At 43.4% G+C, this 26,540-nt stretch overlaps 1 protein-coding gene across 3 annotated transcripts; it reads left to right on the top strand.

Moving 5' to 3' along the window:
- Positions 11,745–25,963, top strand: LOC110433873 (uncharacterized PKHD-type hydroxylase At1g22950). 3 transcript variants are annotated; one of them, XM_021456767.1, is made up of 9 exons: positions 11,745–12,249; positions 14,292–14,339; positions 19,342–19,518; positions 19,596–19,746; positions 19,840–19,926; positions 21,845–21,969; positions 23,297–23,415; positions 25,417–25,516; positions 25,606–25,842. In XM_021456767.1, exons 1-9 carry the CDS (start codon positions 11,920–11,922, stop codon positions 25,639–25,641), a joined length of 1,173 nt encoding a protein of 390 aa, XP_021312442.1. In that variant the 5' UTR covers positions 11,745–11,919; the 3' UTR covers positions 25,642–25,842. The 3 variants fall into 3 exon arrangements, with proteins under 3 accessions (XP_021312442.1, XP_021312443.1, XP_021312441.1); XM_021456766.1 differs by having other exon boundaries at positions 11,799–12,249; positions 25,405–25,516; positions 25,606–25,959; XM_021456768.1 differs by lacking the exon at positions 19,840–19,926 and having other exon boundaries at positions 25,405–25,516; positions 25,606–25,963.

Consider the following 26,540-nt stretch of genomic DNA (forward strand, 5'->3'; position numbering starts at 1 on the left):
GAGTGAACCACCTTTTTTAGCACATTCAAAGCGATCGATGACATATGGCATCGGGTGCGAGAACGCTACTACGAGGCTGAAATATTATGAGGAATGAGAGTCATGGAGGAACACTGAAAGTACGAAGAAAAGATGTACCAAACACAACAAGAATACATAAGTGGAACAAGAGCAATCTCATTGGGGTGTTCATTATTCAAACATTGTTGAAATGAAGGCTTGAAACTGCCTGCTAGGAATAATTGTCGTGAACATAGTGATCAATACTTAGGGTATAGGCAGTCTCGGGTCAACTGTCGTCCGATCCATAAAAGACTTGGGACATAGTTTCATGAGGACGATCGGTGTTTAAAAATAAGCAGCTCCGAGAATTGGCAAGGGAAGAGATTTCCGATCAAGGTTGGGTTCATTGCAAGGAGTACAAAGAAGAGAAAAGGATCCATGAATATGTATGGCAGAGAGGATAGTGGTGCCCACCAGGATTGACAAGGAGCCAGAAAAAGAAGAGTGCAACATTTGAGGAACAAGGAATTAGAGCAAGAAGTTGCCGAAAAGAAACAAATATGGCATCTTAAGAAGAAGTCTGATGAGCACAACCATTCGGCTGATGCATGTATGGCCTTTTTCCTTCCATCAGAGTTTATAGCTCCCGAAGGCCAGTATGTCCAAGAAGAAGTGTACTTAGATTTTGATGAAAGCGAGTATGAGGAGTTAATGGCTCAACTTGTCTTGATTCAGAGGGTGATTTTTTATAAACCACCCAAGCATCGACATTTGAAGCCACTGTATGTGAAGGGATATGTCAATGGCAAGCCTTTGACCAAGATATTTGTTGCTGGAGAAATTTGTGATTATAGGACTCCAATTGTGTAGGTTTCGCTATAATAGGACTCTAAACATTTGCTTCGCTAAAACCACTCCCGAATCGTTAACGCTTTGCTATTATGATATTTAGGACTTAAATTGAACATTTTATACTCAAATCTGTTCCAAACTTAAAATATTTTCAATTAATGTCTATATTTCCCCTAGAGGCTAATAAACAGACTGCTGCTAGCGCCTGGCCGGCTGCTGGGACGGCTCGTGTCCGTGCTCGCGGTGGCGGCGGCGCTCATGGCCGTGCTCCTCTACCGCGCGCCCTTCTCCAAGGTCCACGGGATGTATCCCTCTCGACAGCGATTTTTTGTTTTTCGTTCCATGTGTCTCTTCTCTGTTCCATCTCTCTTTCTCTCTATCCCCGTCGTATCCAATCTGTGGCGGCAGCGGCAGCATGATAGCTGAACGCTGAACTCCTGTTGCTGCAGACTCCTCCTGCACGACCACTTTTGGGTGGCCAGCGACCGCGTCGGCTCCGCCGTAGGCCCCTAGGGGCAATATAGCCATTAATTAAAAATATTCTAAGTTTGGAAGAGATTTGAGTACAAAATGTCTAATTTAAGTCCCAAATGTTATAATAGCAAAGTGTTAACGATTCGGGAGTCGTTTTAGCGAAGCAAATGTTTAGAGTCCTATTATAGCGAAACCCACACGATTGAAGTCCTATAATCACAAATTTCTCTTGTTGCTGGGGGAGCTACTATCAATATCATGCCATACACTACCTTTAGGAAGCTTGGGATGACAAATGAGGAATTGTTAAAGACTGACATGGTGCTTAGGGACTTTGCTGGCAATCCTTCTAATACCTGGGGAGCCGTGCATGCTGAGTTGATGATTGGATCAAAAACTTTGATTACTAACTTCTTTGTCATTGATGGTAAGGGGGCATATAGTCTGCTCTTAGGGAGAGATTGGATTCATGATAATTGTTGCATTCCTTCAACTATGCACCAAGTTCTCATCCACTGGATTGGAGCTGATGTAGAAGTTTTTTACGCTGATGATTCGGTAAGTGTTGCCTCCACAGAACCTGCTTATTGGGAGTATGATGGTATTGACTGTTTCTCCGGTAGAGTGTGGGAAGAAGGTCCCATGAATGTTTTCAACAGGGATCAACAGTCGGTCCAAGCAGTCGGCTCTCAAAGCAATTTCTGATGGGTAACCCGATTGATGGCAACAAAGGAAAATTAGGGCATGGTTTTATGTCAGCCGATAAGTTAGAAGAAATAAATGTTGGTGATACTATTAAGCCAAGGCCGATGTACATCAGTGCAAATTTAAACCAAGAGTATAGATCAAGGTTGATAGACCTTCTTAAAGAGTTTAAAGATTGTTTTGCTTGGGATTACACAGAGATGCCTGGATTAGATCATTCTATTGTTGAACATCAGTTGCCTATCAAGCTTGGATACCATCCGTACAAACAACCCCCTCGGAGGATTTTTAAAGAGCATATGTTGGCTGATGTGAAAAACGAAGTTGAAAGATTATTAGAAGCAAATTTCATTCGGCCATGCAGGTATGCAGAGTGGATTTCGAGCATAGTTCCAGTATACAAGAAAAATGGAAAGATGAGGGTTTGCATTGATTTTAGAGATCTTAATAAAGCCACTCCAATGGATGGATACCCGATGCCGATTGTTGATTTGCTAGTTGATGCAGCAGCCGGTTATGAAGTCATAAGTTTTATGGATGGCAATGTTGGTTATAACCAAATCTTTATGGCAATAGAAGATATTTCGAAGATGGCTTTCAGATGCCCTAGTCATATCGGTTTGTTTGAATGGATCATTATGACATTTGGTTTGAAAAATGCCCGTGCAACCTTTCAGAGGGCCATGAATTATATTTTCCACAAATTGATTGGCAAGATTGTGGAGATTTATATTGATGACGTAGTGGTTAAGTCTTGGAATCATCAAGAGCATTTAGCCGATTTAACAAAAACTTTGGAATGCACTAGGAAACATGGTTTGAAAATGAACCCGAATAAGTGTGCTTTTGGGGTTTCGGCTGGTGAGTTTTTGGGGTTCCTGGTACATAAAGGAGGAATTGAAGTTGGAAAGAAGAGTATGGAGGTGATAGACAAAGTTGCCCCTCCAACCAACCTGACAGAGTTGCAATCACTGCTCGGCAAAATTAATTTTGTAAGAAGGTTTATATCCAACTTATCAGAAAAAGTTTTGCCTTTTTCTCCACTACTGAAGCTTAAAAAGGATCAAGAATTTATATGGGGTGACATACAACAAAAGGATTTTGATCAGATCAAAGAATACATGAAGGCACCACCTATGTTGGTACCTCCACAACTTGACAAGCCTTTTAAGTTGTATGTGGCATCCGGTAGCCTGACAATAGGATCAGCCCTTATACAGGAGTTTGAGGGAAAATAAAGAGTAATAACATATCTTAGCCGAAAGATGTTAGACCAGAGACAAGGTATTCGGCTACTGAAAAGCTTTGCTTATGTGTGTACTATTCATGTACCAAGTTTTGGCATTATCTATTGAATGCCGAATGTGTGGTAGTTTCTGAGTTTGATGTAATAAAACATATGTTATCAATGCCAATTTTGAACGGAAGGATTGGCAAGTGGATTTTAGCTTTGTCAGAATTTGATTTGAGGTACGAATCGGCAAAAGTAGTAAAGGGTCAAATTATTGCCGATTTTATCACCCAACATCGTGATCTTTCTGTTGAAATGATAAGTGTTACACCTTGGGCTTTGTTCTTTGATGGTTCATCTTGTCGCAAAGGTGGTGGTGCTGGTATTCTCTTAGTTTCTCCACAAGGGGTAACCTTTAGATATGCTATTCCCATTGAATATTATGTTACTAACAATCAAGCAGAATATGAGGCATTACTCAAGGGGCTTCGGATCCTTGTGGAAATAAAAGTCGTTGCTGTTGAGGTCTTTGGAGATTCTGAGTTGGTGATAAACCAGTTAACTAGTCGGTATGAATGCAAAAATGACATGTTAAGAGAATATTATGAAGAATGCCAAGAGCTTTTGAGGAATTTTCAGATGGCAACCTTGCATCATATCCCTAGGGGGCATAATGAAGAAGTGAATAGGTTGGCCCAAATTGCTTCTAGATATCGAGAAGATTAAGAAATTTTGGCTTTAAGTGAGAATCAAGTGGTTGATGATTGGAGAAGTGAAATTACCAATTATCTGAAGAATCCATCATAGAAGGTTTCCCGAAAGCTCAGATATAAAGCCCTCAAGTTTGTGGTTCTTGATGATCAATTGTACTATAAGTCCATAGATGGAGTACTGCTCAAATGTTTGAATCAAGAGGTGGCTAGAAAAATGATGTATGAGGTGCATGAAGGGTTGTGTGGTGCACAACAATCAGCTTATCGAATGAAGTGGATAATTAGGAGAATCGGCTATTTTTGGCCAACCATGCTAGAGAATTGTTTTGAGCATTATAAAGAGTGTCAAGATTGTTAGAGATTCGGTAAATTCAAAGGGCTCCAGCATCTGCCATGAACCTGATTATCAAACCTTGGCCGTTTAGAGGATGGGGTATAGATTTGATTGGTCAGATTCATCCTCCTTCTAGCAAAGGGCATAAGTTTGTACTGTTGGCCAAAGACTATTTCACTAAGTTGTCCCTTTAAAGAAGGTTACATCAAGAAATATGGTTGATTTTGTTAAGGAGCATATAATTTACAGATTCGGGATCCCTCAAACTATAACAACCGATCAAGGGACTCAGTTCACTTCATCCAAATTCTGTGATTTTGCCAAAGAGATGGGAATCAAGTTGTACAATTTTTTCCTTATTATGCACAAGCCAATGGTCAAGCCGAAGCATCAAATAAAATTATGATTAAGATTATTCAGAAGAAGATTGATGAGAAGCCGAAAAAGTGGCATTCGGTTCTTAATGAAGCCTTATGGGCTTACCGAATGGTGTGTCATGGGTCTACTCAAACATCACCCTACGAGTTGGTTTATGGGCATCATGTCGTGTTACCGTGGGAGTTACAATCAAATTCAAGATGAGTTACATTGCAGAATGATTTGAAGAAAGAAAGTTATAAGGATTTGATGATGGATGAATTAGAAGATTTACATCTGGTTCATCTCAAGGCGTTGAAAAATATTGAAAGAAATAAATTGCGCGTTGCCAAATATTATAACAAGAAGGTTAAGGTGAAGCAATTTGAAGAGGGGGACTTAGTTTGGAAAGTTATATTGCCGATTGACAAAGCGTTCAGTAAATGGTCTCCGAATTGGGAAGGACCTTTTCGGGTAGTAAGATGTGTACCTAGCAATGCGTATATTTTGAAGACTTTGTTGGGGGCAGAATTCACTAGGGCTATTAATGGAAGATTTCTGAAGAGATTTTATCCTACTGTTGAAGTTGGTTCAGAAAAGGACTTAGAGTTATAAGCTTGAATAGCCGAAGTAAACACATCGTCTTTAGCTGAAAAATACTCCGAGGATTTGGAGAACAGCCGATACAGTACAAACTACTCGTCAAACAATCTATTGAGGATCGACTGAGCATCCGTGGATTGATCAAGGACGGTTGCATGGTCGTCATAGCTCTCTAGGAGCTCGTCGATGTCCTCGATCTCTTCTGGGGGCTCACCAGCGAAGCTGATCGGCATGACGGAGAAGTCCTTGCGGACCTGGGTGGACATTACTGCCAATCCTAGGGCGACGCCGTGGTGCATGCCATGTATGACGGCCTGGTCGATGCGGCCATCCGCATCATCAAGGCGCGCCTCGGCGGTTTCTCCCTGGGCGTTCACCTTATCGACAATCTTGATCGCCACGACCTTCAAACGATCGTTTTCTGTAGAAAGCGCTGAGCAAACAGAATAGATTGGGTAAACAGATAGATCAAGAAAAGATAATTCTAGATGAGTCTCGTGCTAACTAGAAATAGCATCGCAGAATTGCTTTCGCTGATCCTCCCATTCGGCTTGCTCAATGTCGAACTGCTTGGAGACGTTGCCCAGTTCCTCCTAAGCTTCATCTCTTCCCTTGAGGAAGGAAAGCGCCTCCTCTTGAGTGTACAGGAGATCTGATTCCAATGAGCCCGAGGAGTCAGAGGAATCGGATAAGGGAGTTCCTGGCTTAGTCGCCGTCATTGGGGGAGAAGATGGCCTTGGCTGGTGGTGATAACCCTCACCCTAATGATTGAAAGGGAAAATCAAAAACCAGAAAGATGAACGAGAAGTAGGACTACAAGGGGGCAAAGGGTCGATTCTCACCCAACAAGTTGACGGCGTGGCGCTCGGCTCCCTTCTGCTTATTCCTCGGCAGGACTCTTGCCATGATCATTGCCGCTCGCGATTGCTGCTTTAGGGGTTGGGTTTATCTCTAGATTGGTTTGAGCAAAGGAAAGTGAAGAGACAAAGATGAGAATGCTTGACTGGGTGTTGATCAAGGCTGAGGAAGGGAGTTTATTTATAAGCCGAGTAAAGAGTCATGGCGTATATCTCGGAGTAGTGGGATGAGAATACCAAACTATAGACTAGGGTTTTGCTCTCGGTTGGGCTGTTACTGGATTGGGCCGAGCTCGTTTAAGTCAAGGGCCACTTGGCTGTGTTACTCATCGGGAGATAAGATGTGATCGGCTATATCTCAATCGGGAAGTAAAAGAACAATCGGTTGTATCGTAATCGGGAACTCAAAAGTGATCAATTATGTTCTCGAGCAAGCAAAAATGTATAAGAGCGAAATGTGGAAGAGTTCAATGATTCAATAATATAATGTATCATGCCTAGTCTATTATAGATCCAGTGTTTACTCGCTCAGAAGCTGATTAATTGCATCTATGGCTTCGGCCCTGATTCGGCTAACATTGTTCAACACCTTCTGGTCTTCATCTTCAGAACCTTGGATGTTGGCAAGCCTTGATTTGAGCTGCTGATCTTCCTTGATGACATATTCTATCTTTGTTGTTGCTATTGCTATAGAATTTGGCAGATCCGCCATCTTGTCTTTATGGGACTGGATTCTGGCGTTTAATTGGGCTAATTGAGCTTCCAGCCTAGACTTTTCCTCCTCCGTGCTTTCAACTCAAGATCTAGAGTTGACATAGAATGTTTGGCATTTTGAATTTGAGAATTTAGTTCTTTAGCTTCTTGCTTCTTTAAGGACCTATCATTCTGCAAGGTTGCCTTGGAGGATATATTCTTGCTTGCTTTCCTCACCATGGTGAAGTAATCATCAAGGTGAGCTACAGATTCTAGAGAAGCTTTGAAGGCAGAAGGAATGTCTTGGTCAATAAGCTCAAGAAGATCTCTTATCTGGTCAGCTTCTTGAACTAGAGTGTTGATGTCCTTATCTAGCAGAGCAGCTATGTCCTTCATCCGAGCTTGATTCCCCGTTGACAGAGTTTGTTTGGATGTGGTCACCCTTCTCACTGATGTAGTCCTCGATAGTGAAGGAATAACTCGTAGTCGGCTTGATGATGTTCATTTTAAAAAAAGAATGTGTTAGCCGATGGGATGGATTTGTCAAAGGTAGTTCAGAATAGAGTGTTACCTGTTGTTTTGGATGATCGTCAGTTTGAGTTGTGTCTTGGTCAGGATGAGAGCTTAATTGAATAACCGACGATGGTGGATCTAGAGCTTGATTGGAAGAAGATTCTTCTGCCAGTTTGTCCAAAATTTCATCTGTTTCTAGTAATGTAGATAATGGGATATGAGTACAATGGATAGACATTCTAAGAAGAGAGAGAATGGTTATCTGAATGATATTACCGATGTGCTCACTCGTTTCATAGATTTCTGCATTTTCGGCAGATGCTTGAGGAGAAGTATCTGCAGTTGGGGGGACATTGCTTGATCCTAGAAGTTCAATATGTAGCTGCAGTGGAGGTGGTAAAATGGAGAGAGTCAAAGTTACTGCCGAATAAAGATGTTACCGAATGCAGATAAAAGATTCATACCTTCGAAGTCGGTTTGACTTTCTTGGACCTTTTTCTCCTGGCTACATTGACATCTTCGAATACTTTTCTTTTACCTACAGGTGCTGTAGATAAAGCTGCAGGGATGTTTATAAAAACTGACAGAGATGGGGCATCAAATCCTAGGATAGGTTTAAGCCCAGCTTTGTAGTATTGGACCTCTTTGGAGGGAGGAATGGGTTCAATGTCCTGTAAGTAACAAGAGTGTAAAATGAGAAAAATGAATTCAAAACATAGGAAGATGATAAGTGCAATGAGATTACCTCGCTGTCAAGGGCAAATTGAGGCTGCAAGTCTTGGCATAGAGGGTGCACTGGTACGTTAAAGATATGAGCATGCCATTCTTGCCACCATGAAGAAAAAAGGGGATGAGCAGCTTCTATTATCTCGAATGGAGAGGGTTCATATGTTGGCAGAGTACATCCAAGCTCAAAGACTTTGTTGGTCTCTATCCCATTTCTGATAACTTCTCTGAATCTTATGATTGTTGAGAAGAAAAGCTTTGGGGGCAATTGACCACATCCTAGTTGTCTGACTGCTACATTTGGATTATAAAATTCATAGGTAGACTATACTAATCTACCATGATGAAATTCTGATGGCAGGATGCAAGGCTTGATGAAGGAATTAAAGACCTCTATGGACACCATATCTGAACAACCAAGTTCATAACTAAACTTGCAAGGAAGGGTTAGGTCTTCATTCTCTCTATAAGGAAGCCAAAGCACATTATGAAAGCTCTTGAAGAACAGCTTGAAGAGATGACCAATGCCTATGTCATTTTGGATGGAAGATGCTGCTTCTCCATAAGTCTGACAAGCTTTGGTCTTTGCAGTGCTGCCTTCGGCATAGTTGACTGAAGGGAAGCTTAAGTTCTGAAGATCCACAGAAATTATCTGATGCATGTATAGTTGAAACCACATCTGGACTAACCACTAGGGGCCACTTACATAGGATATTTCTACTCCCTCATGCATCTGGACAGTGATTTGATGCATCATATGATAGGTAGATCCTAGGAGATATTTGCCCAGTGGGATCAAGGTACCTGTAGCTAAGTCTTCGGCCATCACTATGTGATTCAGGGTTGGTTCATTGGATTTTCCACAAAAAATGAATCTGCATAGCCACATGTTCATGAAGGCCTTATATTCCTTGTCAGTAACAGTACCTGATGGGGCTGTAAGTTTGGATATATTTAGCCCATCAAACTCCAGATTTAACAACTTTTTGGCTACTATTGCCCTTGTACTTAAAGGGGTATACTGGTTTTGTTACATTCAAACAGTCATCATGAACACATCAGCTAAAGTAAGAGTCATCATACCATGGCCGAAGACAAAAGCGTTGATGGCATCAGACCAGAAGTGAGCAGCTGCTATTAGAAGAGAGTCGTTTCTGGGCATTTCTGACAGAGATAACTCTAAGCAATGTTGAATATCCTGAGATTCCCAGTGACTGCTACTTTTCTCTTGCATCCTCTGGTACCAGTTTCGCCATCCAGTGATTGGAGGAGATAGCTAGTTCTTGAAGGTGCTTGACCATTGGTTCGACGGTGTAACTCCAGATTTGAAAGGAATTCTCAGAGTTTCCTTCTCAATGAACTCGGTTGGGTCAGAATCTCCCATTGGACCAAGAAGATAAGAGTCGGGGTTGGCAACATAGGGGATTAAAATCTCATTCTTGTATTCCTTCAAAGAATGGTGAAATCGAAAAGCAAATTAGTTGGAGGAAAAAGCAAGAATCAATTGGGAATTGCTGAATGTATAAAGGTGAGTGCAATTTACCTCTAGAATTTCATTTTGGGTCGCCATCGAAGATTCGAAGTAGATTTGAGGACGTGCTGGGAGTCTGGATCTTTGAGCGGCGACTACAGTTTTGAACAATATTGACCTAGGGAGAAGGAGGAGCTTGTGGTCAATTTCAAAATAAAATGACTTTTATCTCGAAATTGAGGGGGCATGTGTTAACATTGGATTTTAGCACGTTTGAGAAGATGATAGATGGGCCAGTGCGCGGTGGTTTCACGGAAAGGCCGGTGTTTTGAGTATTTCGACAAATATCTATGCGGTCGGCTAATTCTTGAAGATTCGGCAAGCGCCTATGCAATCGGTTATTCTGGGAAAGGCAGTTTCGTTTAGGAAGCGACAAAAATGGCAAGTAAAGATCAATCCGACAGGGGGAGATCACGATAATTAAGGCAATGGAGGTTTCGAGAAGGATTGAAACTAAAGATGTCACATTTTTAGGTTTCCTTTATTATTTAATTGTAGTCTTGTAGGATTTGTGTTACGACCAGGGTATAAATATGAGCCCTTGGTTATTGTAAAAAGGGTTCACAACCAAATCAAATCAATCGGCTCCGTGCCAACTTCGAGTCTTTGTCGTGTCGTCGAGTTCTTCGAGAGGAATCATTGATCCGTCGACCTCCGTAAGTCCCGACAACATTGTTATCATGTCTAGTATCATATGGTGGATTTAGACGTTGATACAAGTAGTCTTGCTTGTCACAATGACCGTGCGACGGGTCTTTGCTTGATAATAAAGAAATCTTCGCTTATGCTTTGTTCATTACGGGTAGACACCGTGCGGCAGGCGTTTGTTTGATATGCTTAGCAAAGTGAGATAGTTATCGGCTCTATTAGACTTGGCAAGATCTAATAGATTCATCAAGTTATCATGTGTTGCATGTTTTAAATATTTTATATATTTGTAACACCTTTTGCCCAATCTAGATTGGTAAGGTTCGGTTCCATATTTTTATAAATCCATTTATGCTCTAACGGTTTTACTTTCATGCCAACATTACGAATAGATCATATGCTTACAATAGCCGAACTAAACTAATTTAGGTTGTCACATGTTGCGGGTTTATGTATGTCGAATACGCTTGAATTTAGATAAAGCAAGTGTCGTGCGGCGGATATAAGCTTTTGATCGATTTAATCGTGTTTGCTTGCATGTTCCTTCTTCATGGATCCCAATTCGGCTAGATTGCGGAGCTTGGCTACATTTTAAATCATAGTTAATCATAACTCATCCAAAGATATTTTTCACACACGTGTATTCGTTAATCAATATCTTATGTTTATTTTAGTCGAATAATCTACAAACCTGTTGGCAGACAACTTTTATAGTTGTATGTCGTCATAAGTGGCTTCAGGGTCATATATATGGAACTGTCTAGTCTCACCCGGCATGTTCCAATTTTGTATCTAATAAATTTTGTCCTTTGTTAGTTGTAGGTCAAACTGACTGGCACGTATCCGGATTTTGATGCACCCGGGCACCCAATTGGAGCCATGCTTTTTGGCTTGTTGTGTGTAAAGCACAGTGTGTTATATTTTATGTCAACACAATGCCAAAGCGGGCGCGACGGACGGAGCGCACGGTGAGAAAAATAGGTACAGATGGAGAAGACATCAATAGAGGAGAAGAGCGTGAAACAAATAAGAACGAAAAAAGGTTAATTACGGCTTCAAGCTTGACGCCATGATATGTGGTGTCATGCTTACCACCATTGATAAGGTGTCATGCCTCTATTTCTAGTCAGCAAGCGGACACCACGTTAGCGAATCTCGACGCTAAAGGCACTTACAATGCAAGACTCTATCACAGAGTCCAAGACAATTAATTATATACTATTTATGATATTTTGCTGATGTGGCAGCATATTTATTGAAGAAAAAGATAGAAAAAAATAAGACTCCAAGTTTTATTTAGACTCTAAGTCCATATTGTTCGAGGTAATAAATAACTTTAGACTTTATGATAGAGTCTGCATTGTGAGTGCCCTAAAGACGACGACGCCAAGATGTATTACCTTGATGTCAGTGGTCACAGCGTAAGACCGGAGTTCAGATTTTGGGAACAAACTACCCGAAGCATATATGTGAGTTTTTTTTAAAAAAACAAAAAAAGTCGGCAACAACCCCCTACCCCGCCCCCCCTAAGTCCCACACCACCACCACCCGAAAAAAAACTCTTGCCTAGTCCGTGAAACGACGATAACCGCTCGTCCCGAAACCCTAAGGTAGCCCCGAATCGTTCCCCAAACCCTACCCCTAAACGGCTCGATGCTGTGAGACCAGCAACAGTGCCCATGGCTCTGGAGGGTCCGGCGGAGCGACGGGACGAGGTACAGGTGGCGATGGGGAACGGAAACGGCGTTGCGCCGTCTCAACCGTCGCGGCCAGCCGGTCGGCCACCGGCGGCTGCGGCGCCATACGCGGACCGGCGGCTGCGGCTTAACCCAAATGCGGAGCACAAGCCGCAGGACTACAGCGACGTGCGTGGCGAGTACGCGCCGGCCGTGTACAGCGCACTCGAGCGGCATCTCCCACCCAGCCTCCTCGATGCCGACCGCGATGTCAAGCTACACTTCATGCGGGACATTCTCGCGCGCTACTGGCCCCAGGGCGAGCGTAACAAGGTCTGGCTTTCGATTCCTCTTAGTCACGTGCTGATGTACAGCATTGCAGGATTCGCGCAGATGTTTTTTTTGTGTTATTTTTATTGTTATTATAAAAAGTTTGGTTTTGCTAAGGTACTGAGCGGCACTTGAATAACTATTTTGGCAAATCACTTACAATACATTCGGATTTTGCTTCAATGTTAGTGCCGGTCGCACTAGCGTCAACTTAATTTTTGAGGAAAGTGGCAATTTGGGTCATGGTTGGGTTAAGACTGGGTTTGATCTGCAAGGAGTAGTTTGGCAAATTGGCCGGGTGGCAGGGGCCTTGGGTGTGGCACTGGCGAGCAATCAGAGACTTTTAGTTTGGAGATGGGCAGCTTGGATGCCTAGTGTGACTAGGAGCATACTTAAGAAAAAAAATCTTGGTTAGGGTTGAAAGACATTTGATCGTGGCTGTCTAGGAATGTTGTTCTAAGCTCGAAAGGGTTTGCTTTGAATGAGTTAGGGATGAAGGACATTTGGCTGTCTAGAAATGTTGTTCTAAGCTTGAAATGGTTTGTTTTGAACAAGTGACGCTGATTATTCTAAGTGCCTAGGCAGATGGCATGGGTCATTGAGATACAAAGTAATAAAAGCAAAGAAAAAGAAGGGAAAGAAAAGAAAAGATTAACTAGGCTGCCAAAATCACATATGCTGCCCAAAACTTGTAACTTATGAAGGTATCGGGCTGATGCAAACAGCTGCCCCATCTCCTTCCTCCCCTGTTCTCTCTATGCTTCTATACAAATTAGTGCCACTGGCAACAACCAACAAATTGGTAGTGGGCAGCAAAATTGGTTGCCCATGGTTTTCTTTTTTCCTTGGCAGTCCACCTGTCAAGTGCGTTGGTGCCCAAGGTAGGAGGGCCTTGGCTCCTCAGTTCATAGCCAAGGCCAGGTAATGGTGCCAGGGTTTTTGCCTGGTCGACCAAGGTAGAAGGAGGTGAGATTAAGAGTTGAGGAGAATAGGATTGGAGGTAACTGATATTGCTTAATTCATTCAAAATAGCTTAAGCATATAAGTAGAGGTGCCCAGCCTCTGGCTGGCGTCCAGCCCCTTGGCTCCTCGATTCTCTCCTTCTCGTTAACTCTAATCCTTCAACCAACTCACTAATTGTCATTAACTACAGGCGGCTGCTGTGTCTGCAGCCCCTTGGATACTGCCCTGGCTCTATCTCGAGCCCTGGGATGCCTCTGGTATTGGCACCCCCACGTCACACCACTGACGTGGTCCTCTGCCATTCTCGCTCCGCCAGTGAAGTGCGCCATCTGTGCTCTTTCAGTGATGTTTTGCCATCTGCGCTTTGCCGACATTGTTTACCATTGTCCTCTGCATTTACAAAGCATGGTTAGGTTAGCCTGACCTTTCTCTTACCCCATTCTATGTTGGTGCCTGAAATCCCATTCTATGTTGGTGCACCTTTCCATTTACAAAGAATGGCGATAACCTGTTGGAATGGCGATGTCAACCCGCGTCATCCTCAGCCCTTTATTCAAAACAGCATCCCAGGGTTGTGGAAAAGTGAGGTCAACTCTGAATCTGGCAACTATGATTTGGTGGGCTTGTGGTGACTGAGGTCATGCTGCTAGTGTTAACAGAGGTGTATTTTGACTCTTGAAAATGTCATAATTAAAACACTGCCTTTCACTATGTTTCTCCATGGCCTCAGGAGAATACGATTCATTACAATATTTCCACTCCATTCCCCTGATTAAATGCCTTGGAAGAAGAGAGGTTGTTATATCATGTTAATAGGAGTTTGTATGGTCATTTCACATTAATTTCTTCCTGGAATCCATACTTCCTTGATTAGTGCCTATGGTATGTGAAGGACATAGTGAAACGGAGGGAGGATATGAGATGTACAATACATCATTGTGCTGTTTATGGCTTTCTTTTCAGTTCAGTTTTGTTTGCAAGAATTTTAACATAACTAAATTTTCATGGAGATCATTTCATTTTACTACCTTATCATAAATTAGCTTGCTACTAAGGCTCTCATGTCAAGTATCTTCATACAGGTGCAAAGGCACAGAGAATACAGGCAGAGGATACTCCACCTTTACAAGGTTTGCAGTTCACTATTATTCATATGTGCAGTACTACAGCTAGATTGCCTGTGAAATATTTAATATGTCATGTTTTGGAGGCCTTAAATTTTAGTTTTTCTGTTTGTTTAGTTCTGTTGGGATAACATTTAGCAAACTGGCCAATTGTCATGTTTTGGAGGCCTTAGATTTTAATTTTTCTGTTTGTTTAGTTTTGTTGGGATAACATTTAGCAAACTGCTATGAGACGTGTATTGCTCAGTTGTATTGTTCATATCCAATCTGTTATATGTGATACCTACTGGTGTGTTTGGCAACTAGGTGGGAAGAGGCATGGAATTTAGTGATGAGCGTTGATAGAGAGAGTTAAGGTTGGCTATGGGTGCAGCAAGTCCAGAGGCAGCGCAGCCCCCGATGGGCCTACAAGCTTGCCCATGATGGGCGAGGGTGAGGGTGAGCAGTCTCCTTTGGCCGGGGCACAGACTACACCACCGTCTCGTGCACCAGAAACACAGGGACTCCACCAAATCTAGTCTACAAGCTTGCCCATGATGGGCGAGGGTGAGGGTGAGCAGTCTCCTTTGGCTGGGGCACAGGCTCCACCACCATCTCGTGCACCGGAAACACAGGGACTCCACCAAATCTAGTCCAATTCATGACTCACCAAGCGACGTGGACGCCCACCACCAGGGCGAGGAGGTGTGTTTCCACAGTTTGGAGAACCTTTTTGGCAGCGTTGTGATCCCCGGTGTTGCAAGCAGAGTGCTTGACGATGAGGAGCAAGCCACTTACATCCATTGACGCTGAGCGTGGTCAACACCGACGGCTGGCTATGCTCGAGGAGATGAAGGCGATTGAGGGCAACGAGACATGGGAGCTTATCGATCTGCTGCTCGGTTGCTGCACAATATGGCTTAAGTGGGTCTTCAAGGTGAAGCGCGACAGTATTGCTAAGCACAAGGCGTGACTTGTTGCCAGGGGCTTCGTCTAGCAGTAGGGGATCGACTTCGAGGTTGTCGCGTTGGTGGCGTGGATGGAATCCGTCCACCTCATGTTGGCGTCGGCGCCGGCGAAGGACTGGTGCATCCACCACATGGATGTGAAGTCCGCCTTCCTCAACGACGAGCTCTCGGAGGTGGTTTTCGTCAAGTAGGCTCCGGGGTTCATCGTCGAGGTGCAGTTGCACAAGGTGTTCCGGCTACGCAAGGCCCTCTACGGGTTGTGTCAGGCTCTGTGGGCCTGGAATGCGAAGCTCAATGCCACACTCAGGTTGCTCGGCTTCGCCAAGTGTGCCACCGAGCACACGTTCTATATCCGACAACGGGGAAGGAGCATCTCATTGTTGGCGTGTATGTGGGTGACTTGATCATCACCGAAGCATGGGAAGAGGACATCAACGGCTTCAAGCGTGAGATGGTTGCTTGTTTCTGCATAAGCGATCTTGGCTTGCTCTCCTGCTACCTCGACAGATAGAGGAGGGACTCCACCCTGTACGCAGGGAAGCTGCTGGAGCAGAGCGGCATGGCGGATTGCAAGTCGTGTTCAACATTGATGGAGGAGGGGCTGAAGTTGACGAAGGTGAGCACCGTGGCAAAAGTGGATGCAATGTGCTATCAGAGCATCGTCCGCGGGTTGCAATACCTGACTCACACACAGCTGGCCATCTCGTTTGCCATTGGGTATGTGAGCAGGTTAGTGGAAGATCTCCAAGAGGATCGTTGGGCTGCGATGAAGCACTTGCTGTGCTACATCAAGAGGATGACTGATCAGGGCATGTTCTTCCCAAGACCGGTGGAGCAGAGTTGCGACTGAAGGGCTTTAGCGATTTGGACATGGCGGGTGACATTGATGGGTGGAAGAGCACCTCTGATGTGCTTGTCTTCCTCTGTTCATCCCCTGTCGCGTGGCACTCGTAGAGGCTGCTGGGCAACCTCGTCGGGGAAGAAGCTCACCCACCCACGTTGATGGTGGACAATCAGCCCGCCATCGCCCTCGCCAAGAACCCCATCCTCCATGACCGGAGGAAGCACATCGACATCAAATATCACTTCATTCGTGATTGTGTTGATGGAGGACAAATCGTCCTCGAGTTCGTCAGCGCCTTCGGTTGGAGTTGAGGAGCAAGATTGGAAATGGTGGATCTCAAGCTCAAGGAGTAGCAGCAGGATTAGGGGAAGATTTGTAAGATAGTCTGTTGCATTCTTCTGATCTTTTGCTACAGCAGGGGTTAGGCGTTTGGTCAAACTCTGCTGTCCTCTATCTACTGTAGCAGCATGGCAATAGTGCCAATTAGTGGCTAATCTCAGCCTAATAGTAGGTAGCTGTAGCAAAGTAGTGGCTATAGTAGATGTTGTGGTACTAGTGCACCTTGTAGGTGGTAGGTACGAGTTGTATATATATATCCATTTTGCTTGGAAATGAAAGAGCAGTTCAGTTCCTGCACTTGCTGTCTGTGTGCTCACTTGTGCTGTGTTCTGTGCTCACTCCCTCTTCTTCTACCTCCAGCCAAAGGCTATGCAGCACGGATACGGATACAGATACGCGGATACGTCATTTTCAAAAAATCCCGATACGCGGATATGTTTTATTATGTTTTTACATAAATAATAAGATACTTTAAAATTATTGGCAGCTGATCAGTGACTACTACAATTATTTCACAACTTCTAATAGCTACTTACTATAGTAGTATAATAACAAACGTAGCTCTCTTCTCTGATGTCCACCACTTATCCCCACCGACACCTTAAAAAAAAGGAGTCACTCCTCCACCTCTCGTCCCCCCAGTCGTTCTCCTTCTCACCCTTCCAGTTTCCACACGTGAAGACAAAAAAATCAAGAAACAAACTGGAGGTCACCATTGAGGATGAACTAGTGACTAGATCAGGAGGGGAAGAAAGAAATCGAAAGGGGAAATCACCAGAGTTCGCTGCTGAATCACCAGGGGGAATAGCAGGAGGTTGTCAAGGCCTCCAGGGCAGGTGGACAGCCAGGCGGGAGGTGTCGTTGGCGCTTGCAAGTGCAGGCACGCACTGGCACATGGGGCGGTGGTTCGGTTCTCATGCCGCCGTGCGCTCGGACGTGAGGCGTCTGTGCGGGATTGCACGGTGCGGGCAGCGTCGGCGCCTCGGCAGCATTCGCACACAACGATGTGTCTAGGCTGGCGGCTAGATGTGATGTGTGTCCAGGCGGAGGCGAAGACTCATAGCCGGTTGCCGGCGGTTAGTCAGCGGCGATGCGGCATCACCGAGCGGGGAACAGAGATGCGCACGAGGCACGGGCGTGCGACTGCGGGCGTCGGGGACAGAGTATAAGGCAGGGCTGGGCATATCGGCAAGGCAGATACGTATCAAGGTCATGTATCCAATATTTGCGAAAATAGGAAAAAATCGGGTACACCGAGGATACGTATCGGACGCGTATCCGTGTTGGATACGTATCCGATACGCGATACGTGGTCTGAGCGACGTATCCATGTAACGTAGGCCAAAGGTGTTGTGTATGTGTGTGTGTGTTTGAGCTGCTGCTCACCTGTGCATGCAGCCCCGATCCCAACAAGGTTGATCACTAGGACCTTCCTGTGTGATAAGGGTACAAAGAGCTAAAACTAATAAAAGTTAGCAACTGTTGTTATAAGGAAAGCGAGGCTTATGCCTTCTTGTTGGGCTGATAGAATGAGCATACTTCCCTGAATGACACCTTGTTTCCATTGATATCTTGCTTTCCTCATACTAGACACTGTCATTCTGTCATTGCACACTCAGCCATTGTTGTTTTTAGGTTTCCTTCCTCTTTTTCCTCCTCATTGAGTCATCCCCACACTCTCCATTTCCTTCATCACCTTCCTGTCTTCTCTCCCTCCTGGTTCTAGTTTTCAATCTAGGTGGTACATATGCAGGCTCATGGTTTGAGGCGTTGCGACGTCCTCTGGCGCTGGGGTTATGCCTAGACGCCTAGGTGGTAACTAAAACCCTGTGGCGTCCTGCGGCGCTTAGGGTACGCCTCAACGCCTAGGCGACGACTCAAAAACCATGAGCAGGCTAATAGGAGTGTACCTGCATAGAGCCCACAGATCTTTGGAACATTATCAATTTGGAGAGTGTAAGCTAAGAAAATTTTCATACGTCGTGCTTGGTTTCAGGTAACATCCTTTCTAAACTAGAACGGTTCAATTAAAGCTGGCAGGTGTTGACAATGAATCTATTTAGTTGATGATGGTAGCATCTGCAAGAACAAACTTTTACTACGTGTATTGGATGTTATCAAAACATTCTTGAAAACTGATATGATATAGCCACACTAATTTTCTTTGTAGTATAATAGTCAAGAGTATTTGCGTAATATCCTAGTGGGTTTGCCTTTTTGTGTCTCTTATGTACTTTATATATAGTTGCCATTGGGCCTCAATACTATCACCCAATTTAGTCTCCCTTATTTGTATTTTGTAACATTCTTAAGTACGTCAGGGGCATATTGGGCCTGGGCTGGCTGGATAACCCATTAGTGTTAGGGTTAATTAGAGATAAGAGTCGCTTGCTTAGGGGTAATAAGTAAGCCTTGCTTGGGACTTAAGTAAACCTCTCTATATAAGGAGAGGAGATGTATCAATCTATTTTGTAACATTCTTAAGTACGTCAGGGGCATATTGGGCCTGGGCTGGCTGGATAACCCATTAGTGTTAGGGTTAATTAGAGATAAGAGTTGCTTGCTTAGGGGTAAGTAAGCCTTGCTTGGGACTTAAGTTAACCTCTCTATATAAGGAGAGATGTATCAATCTAATCAAGCAAGAATTAAGAAGGAAAACCCTTCCCCGGCCGGCCTTCTCTCTCCCTCGCAGCCCCAGGTGCCACGTGCCCCAAACATCCTGGGCGTGAACAGTACCCGCGGGTACTGTAGCACGCCAATCGCCGCCGCTCCCTCAACTCTCTCCTCCCAATCCCAGCAGGCACATAACATTAACATTGTTTATTCCTCTTTTTCTACTAGAAGAAACTCACCTCTTTTATTTGTTTGTTTCTGGCAGCCTCTTCATGAAGAATTGTACAATATGCATCCTTCAGTGTTCTTCTTACCAACATTCCTTGAAGCAGTTAGGAGCAATACAGAAGAAAGCTTTAGAAGTATTATGACTGAGCCAATTCCTGGTGTTTATTCGTTTGCTATGTTGCAACCTACTTTCTGTGAGATGTTATTGGAGGAGGTATGGTATATTAAGGACAAAAATAAGATTTGTTTCAAACTTTGTTCATCAATTTCTAATTTTGTGCACCTTTGTAGGTAGAGAACTTTGAAAAATGGGTCCATGCTATGAAATTTAAGATAATGAGGCCAAATACAATGAACAAGTATGGTGCTGTCCTTGATGATTTTGGCCTGGAAGCTATGCTGAACCAGTTCATGCAACAGTTCATAGCTCCAATTTCTAAAGGTTGTCTGAATGACTGCTACATTATTACAGATAGCAATCACTTTATTTTAGTTCTTGTTTCTCATTAATCTTATGCTCTGGGTTGATCTTTAGTTTTTTATCCTGAGGTTGGTGGAGGAACATTGGACTCTCATCATGCTTTTATTGTTGAATATGGGAAAGACAGGGATCTTGAACTAGGTACATTCCTGCACTATGTTCAAGAATGCCAGAAAACTCGTAGTTAGAATTAGAAATACCTTACTTGAAGTTCCCAAGGAATGCATTATCATAAGTTTTTCTTGTTAAGTATATGAAGGCCCATCTAATATAGGCCCATATGGCCCATGAGGCTCTCTATATATAGTTATCTCCACTAATGGAGTTATTATCTTCTCAAATTACTCAGGTTAGTAACATGGTAACAAAGCAAGGTTTAGGGTCGAATTAGGGCTAATCTGATCCCTAATCACCCAAGATCCATTTTTTTTTTCTCTGGTGGCTGCACGCCCTTCGCGTTGGGGTTCCTCTGTTTTCCAGCGGGCGGCTCGTTGCCGTTGCGCGTGGGGCTGCGTCATCTGCATCGTGGCTGCGTCATCTGCATCTTCTTCATACGCGGGGCCGCGTCTGGGTCTTCACGCACGGGGCCGCGTCATCTCACGCGCGGACGGACGCGAGGGGCAGCGGATCTTCACGCGCGGACTTCGTCGACGCGCGGATCTCGTCCGCACCTCCTCGACCCGTGTGCGGCTGTCCGCTATCTCTTCGACCCGCACGTGCGTGGCACGCGCGCCCTGTCTTCACGCGCGCACAAGCGGCCATCTGCCGCCCGACTTCCTGTTGTCCGCTTGGAAACGTGCCTCTTCTGCCCGTGGACTCAGTACTGCAACCGGCTTCACTTGCTCAAACTCAATGTTTCAGATCCTCCAATTCCACCTTGAGTTTGAAGGGGATTGTTAAGTATATGAAGGCCCATCTAATATAGGCCCATATGGCCCATGAGGCTCTCTATATATAGTTATCTCCACTAATGGAGTTATTATCTTCTCAAATTACTCAGGTTAGTAACATTTCTTTTGCTTTTAATAGTTCTGGTTCACATCTAAGTTGAATGTACATGCTATTGGAGGAATCACCTGCAAAAAATCATGGAGTCTATTCACAAGTTTCATAACCGGGATATCAAATAGGATATCCAGTTGTTGCTAGTTACCAGCTTTTGAACCTACTGTCTTACACCTTTCTAACTCAAAACATCATGAAAGTAAAGCTGATGTCTCGTCATAGACAATAAGAAATTTAAATGTCTGAGGACATGATATGTAAATGTGATTCTGCACTCACATGCATCACCTATAATCCTCACTGCCTATCCCTTCTTTGAGATTTGTTGGAGAAGAAATTAAGTACAATTGAGATGTGATTTTTCTTTCATCATTTATATATAGCATATACAAAGGTTACTCGTCAGATAAATGTGTTCTTTTTTCTATTAGCTGAATCCTTACTAGATATCTGATATTATTTTAAACTTTTACCTTTTAACAAATTTTGATTAAAGCTTTGATATGCTATAGGTGGATGATTATCAAAGGAAATTTTTTATTAAGAACTATTGGTTAAACTATCTTCTGTCCTGGTGTATGTAGCTTTAACTAATGACCAACTAGATTCATTTTCCAACTGCATCTTCTAGCCCTTATGCCCTGAACATCTTTGAAAGGCAGGAAGCCCATTCTGCTTCTTGTGAGAAGTGATGTGATATATTAAGTTAGTAAAAATTGTATCCTGCCTTCATGCTTTTCAGGAAAATCTAGCTTACCATATAATTTTGTGATCTTAAGATTAGTTGAATTCTTATAGCTGCATAATGTACCACATTGCTAATCTCTCTAAGGTTCATTATGATACTTCCTTTTCTTCCTTTATAATATCAAGATGAACGTATGGTTCCTTCTTTCAGGGCAAACTTTAATTTCGAATAAACATTTAATTTTTCTATTAGTACCGCCTTATGGAAGCAAAATATATGTTCCATTACTTTTCACTGTATAAACATGTTTGAACCAGTGGGATATCTTCTTTTTTTTGTCTGAACTGTTAATATTTGTTTTTGTAGGTTTTCATGTGGATGATTCAGAAGTTACATTAAATGTTTGCCTTGGAAAACAATTTTCTGGTGGTGAATTATACTTCCGAGGTATTCGGTGTGAGAATCATGTGAATTCAGAGACACAACATGAGGTGACTCCTTATTTGTACTTCAACAACTGTCTTAATATGCCATTTTTGTTTTTATTTTATCTGCCCATGCATGGTAAGCCATGCACTTTTGATTGATTTTGATTATGCTCGTGCCCAGACAATTCTTTATTTAGGCCGTTTTGGTTGATAGTTTGCCACACCTAACCTTAGACAAACTGTGTCTGCCATAGAAAGTATGGCGAACAAAATTAAAGCCACTTGTGGCAAAGTTTGGCAAGGAAATAAGTCTATGACGCGCAGGACGGTGCTAAGAAAGTGTGGCATGCCATAGTTGAGTGAACCAAACAACTGCCTAAGAAACTGGCATGAGTAACATGTGACGTGGCAATGCTAGGCATGAACCAAACAGGCCCTTACATTCCAGAGTCATTGGCTAATAGATGCTATACTACAGCATTGTTTTCAAATCGTATAATTGAGCCTAGTCACTGGAGCACCGATCAGCAGACTAATCGTGATTAGGTATCGATCAGGTTGATAGTTGACTAGTCGCGCTCTGTCGGCAGTATAGTGTTCCTGTCTACATACACTGGTTTCCTGGCCAGTATGTATCTGCTCTGGGTGCACCATCTAGAGCAACTAAGGGCTTGTTTAGATCACAACTGGATTTATTATAATCTGGATAATGCGCATGATTGTTATAATCAGGATTAAGGATTATAATAATAATCAGAGTTTTTGGGTGCCTAGATTATGGTTGGTTAAAGTGAGAAAATCCTATGTTATCCTTTAGTTTGGCATGATGAGTACTTGATGTAGTTGATATGTGCGTGTCAACAGCAGTGGGAGGCAAAAGGTTGGGATTGGAAAAATCTCTTCTTTCCTTTATTGATTTAATAATAATGTGTTGACCTTACATTTGTATCCAAGGGGGATGCACATCTTTTGAAAGTATCTTTCCTTCCTCTTTATTTCCTAACCGATCCCCTAAACTAAATCCCCTGCCTAATTAATGTTGATCTGCCTTGGTTGGGAATTAAGCTGGCTGGTGGCTATAGGGACCGCAGCGACTGCTGCCGTCCTGGCTGCCACCCTCTCCTTCAGGCACCTGGCCCAGGTCACAACCTGCAGCATTCTGAGCTTCGAGTGTTGACATGCAGTTCCAAGTTATCTTCAGAATTTTTATTAGAATTATTCTTGTCCTGACATGCAGCTGCCACCTGCTCCTTCAGAATTTTTATTAGAAATATTCTTGTCTCTACTGATATAGCTTTTAGCCATGTGACTTCTTTGGTGACATGCAGTTCCAAGTTACATTCAAGTGTCATCTTCCTATATTCTTATTTTTGTCTGATCATCTGCGCAGGAAATGTATGACTACACACATATTCCTGGTCGGGCTGTACTCCACCGTGGTCGACACAGGCATGGTGCTCGAGCTACATCATCTGGTCTCAGAATCAATCTGCTTTTGTGGTGCCGGAGGTATACAGGCCTTTCCCTGCAGTTTTCTTTATCTCATGAGTGCATTGCTATCAATATGTATTTGCAGATTTCAATGCACTGATGCCTGAGGTGAGACCATTGATGTATTCATGTGCAGATTTGTTTTAATATCTCTGATCTTATTATCATTTATTGAAAGTGTTGATGCAGTTTAGGTGGTCATTCCCTGTTTCCATTAGTGTATTTGTTTGTTGTCTTTCTGTTCTAGCCATTTTTATTGAGTGCATTCTTTGAGGCTCATACTCATGTGGCTCAATAAGTATGGTATCAGGATACAGGCCCATTTGATCAATCTTAAGCTTCAAATTAGCCAAGTTAATTGAGTAAGTGTGAGTTAAGACTTACTCTATGTATCTCGCTGTGCACTGTCTTGTTATTTTCGGCTGCTAAAGCGCATTAGGAATATGCTCAGCATCCACTTTATTGGTTAGGAGATATGCTTGAGCAGGTAGTAGAGAGGAGTAGAGCAGGGGCAGCACCTGTGTAAGAACTAAGCCATTTTGCATTTCAATTCCAACAAATGGCCTAGGGCCAAGCTGCCCAGCCTTGTTCGTTTGGCTGATAAGGCATGGTAGAAAGTACAGTTCGCTGATTTGTTGTGAGAAAAAAACACTGCTGAATGGATGGTAGATTCGGCTGATAAGCTCAAACGAATTGTGTTTACCTGGCCAACAGTAAGCATATAAACCCTCAAAGGTTTTGTACGAGTGCTGTCAGATTTTGTGGGATAATATAAGAACATCCATGGTCCCACCTGGTACCATGCCAAACATGCATGCACTCAAATTGGTACCTTGCCCAGCCTAGCTTGGTTTGCACAAGGGGCACCAGGCCTTGGCTGATCTGGATTGGTGCATCCACAGGAGTCTGATTGGCTGCCATATGCATCCAGCCAGGACATGGGGAGAAGATGATTGGTTGGACAGCCCGTGGGCATGCTTGCTCTCTCACGTTGCACAGACCGCACATGCTTGCTCTCTCATGCCACAGCCCACACACCTAGTCACCGTGGAACGGGAACGATGCAGCGTTCCACGTTCCGGGAACGAGCGTTCGGGACGGGAACGCGGGAACAAAATTGTTTCCACAGTATAAAAATTGCTTCTAAAACGTCGTTCCTGTTCCCGGTTCGTTCTTCCTCGATCCATCGTTCTGGGAACTCCGGTGACTAGGCCCACACACACATTTTCTCTCTCATGCTGCACAGCCCGCTTGCTCATGCTTATGGTTGCAAACGGATCAATACGGACAGATATCACCGATATTACATTTGTTTTCTTACTTTTGTTCGGATTCAAATATGAATACGGATAGTGTCAGTGATAGGATACGATTGAATATCTACATCATAAATATGCGATTTGAATATTCGGATATGGATATGCTATCCAAACTTGGATATGGACAGATCTGAACTCTAAACGGATTCGGTCTTAAATACAGTCAGCAAATATCCATACTATTTGCAACCCTACTCATGCTGCAACATGCGCAATGCCAGCCAGTCCCAGCAGAAGCACAGATTTTTGGGGCATATGCACGACCAGTTTGGGGTAGCGCTTTTGCACCAAGTGGCCTTGGCCCAGGTGCCGCTCCAGTCTACCAATCAAGTTCAGTTTGCATCTAGGGAGCCTGGTTGGATAGAATGTAGTTTACCAATCATGCCCAAAATGTTCTGTTTTTTACACCTAAACAGGGCAAGTGATGGTATGGTTTCACATGGCTGGCTGGCTTATCTTTTCTGTGTCTGCCCTTTGCTGCTGGTTTTTTGCTACATGTTGCATTACCATACCATGTTACATTTTGCCTATCTGTGGTGTTACCTTTGATCATAATGGAAGTGCTTGCCAATCTTGTGCATCCTCAGAAGTTTATTGAAGTGTTTTGTGCCTTGAAATGTGAAGTTGTAATTTGACTAATAGGGGCTTCTGAAATACTGTCAACTGAATCAGTTCTTTCTATGTCAAGCTCTGTGTTCAGGGAGATGAAGAAATACCAGAAGGATTTTCCGAGCTGGTGTGGTGAATGCCAGCGCGAAAAGAGGGAAAGGCAGAGTCAGTGCGTTAAAGCAACCAAGATGGTATGTCTCAATATTTATATCGCATATAAGTTTCTTAGCCAATGCCCTTTGTTGCCTGTTCTTAGACACCTGTTTTTTGTTTTGCGTAGGCTTTTCTCAGGGGTTCTGGAGGCGCAACGATTTAGTTTGTACGTAGGGCATTTATGTCAGTTTGGCGGCATACTGAACTTTGTTCATCATTCGGGATTTAGAGAGGTGACCATTGTAATCAACAGCCAGCTTTCTGCTAGAGCGCTCATTGATGTGATCGCAGGTGTATGTAAATGTAAATCTTATCAAATCCAGCCGAAAGAAATGTAATAAAGGGTTATAATCTGGTAGCTTCAGACCTGCAATTTCTGTGGTGTCAATGTGCTCACATTATACTGCTATGAATTTGAATACTTTTGTTGCCTGAATTGTATAAATTGGAACGCCAATAACTTGGCATGATTATTTCGTCTCGCAGGAATTCCTGTTTATCGCCCGCTCGACCCTTATCAGGAAACTGCATGCTGTGGTTGGTTTTCCTCTTTTATACCAGAATATGCTCCGCGATGTGACCTTTTTGAGTCCTAAAAGATGACAATTGAGATTTTGTGAATGCAGACATTTTATATGAAGTACATAAGTGTGAGCTGCTATGTGTATGTAGGCTTATTCCACGTGTGGAGTTGGGTCATAAGAACATTTTGAATGCGGGTGTTATAATGCTATTCAGAGCATCAACTCTTGCTGCATATGTCTGTGAAGGGGTGTACTAAGGGGTGGTCTTAGACATTTGCCACATATATATGGTTGCTGAAGGCACCAGTTCCTTAAGGTGAGGGTGAATGTAATACCTTAGCCCAATAGTAGCTTGTAGTGGGGGTGTAAACGTAACACCTCAGCTCATTAATAGCTTATAGTAGTTGTGAAGTTAGCCCAATAGTAGCTTTTGGAAGGATGATGTAGACTCTGGCAGTAACTCGAACTTATGAACTAGACTTTGGAAAATGTGTGTAACTATTTTGCTTCCGCTATTTCGAACAAGTGTTGTAATAAC

This window comes from Sorghum bicolor, chromosome 3 (genome assembly GCF_000003195.3).
Source record: "Sorghum bicolor cultivar BTx623 chromosome 3, Sorghum_bicolor_NCBIv3, whole genome shotgun sequence".
Taxonomy (NCBI): domain Eukaryota; kingdom Viridiplantae; phylum Streptophyta; class Magnoliopsida; order Poales; family Poaceae; genus Sorghum; species Sorghum bicolor.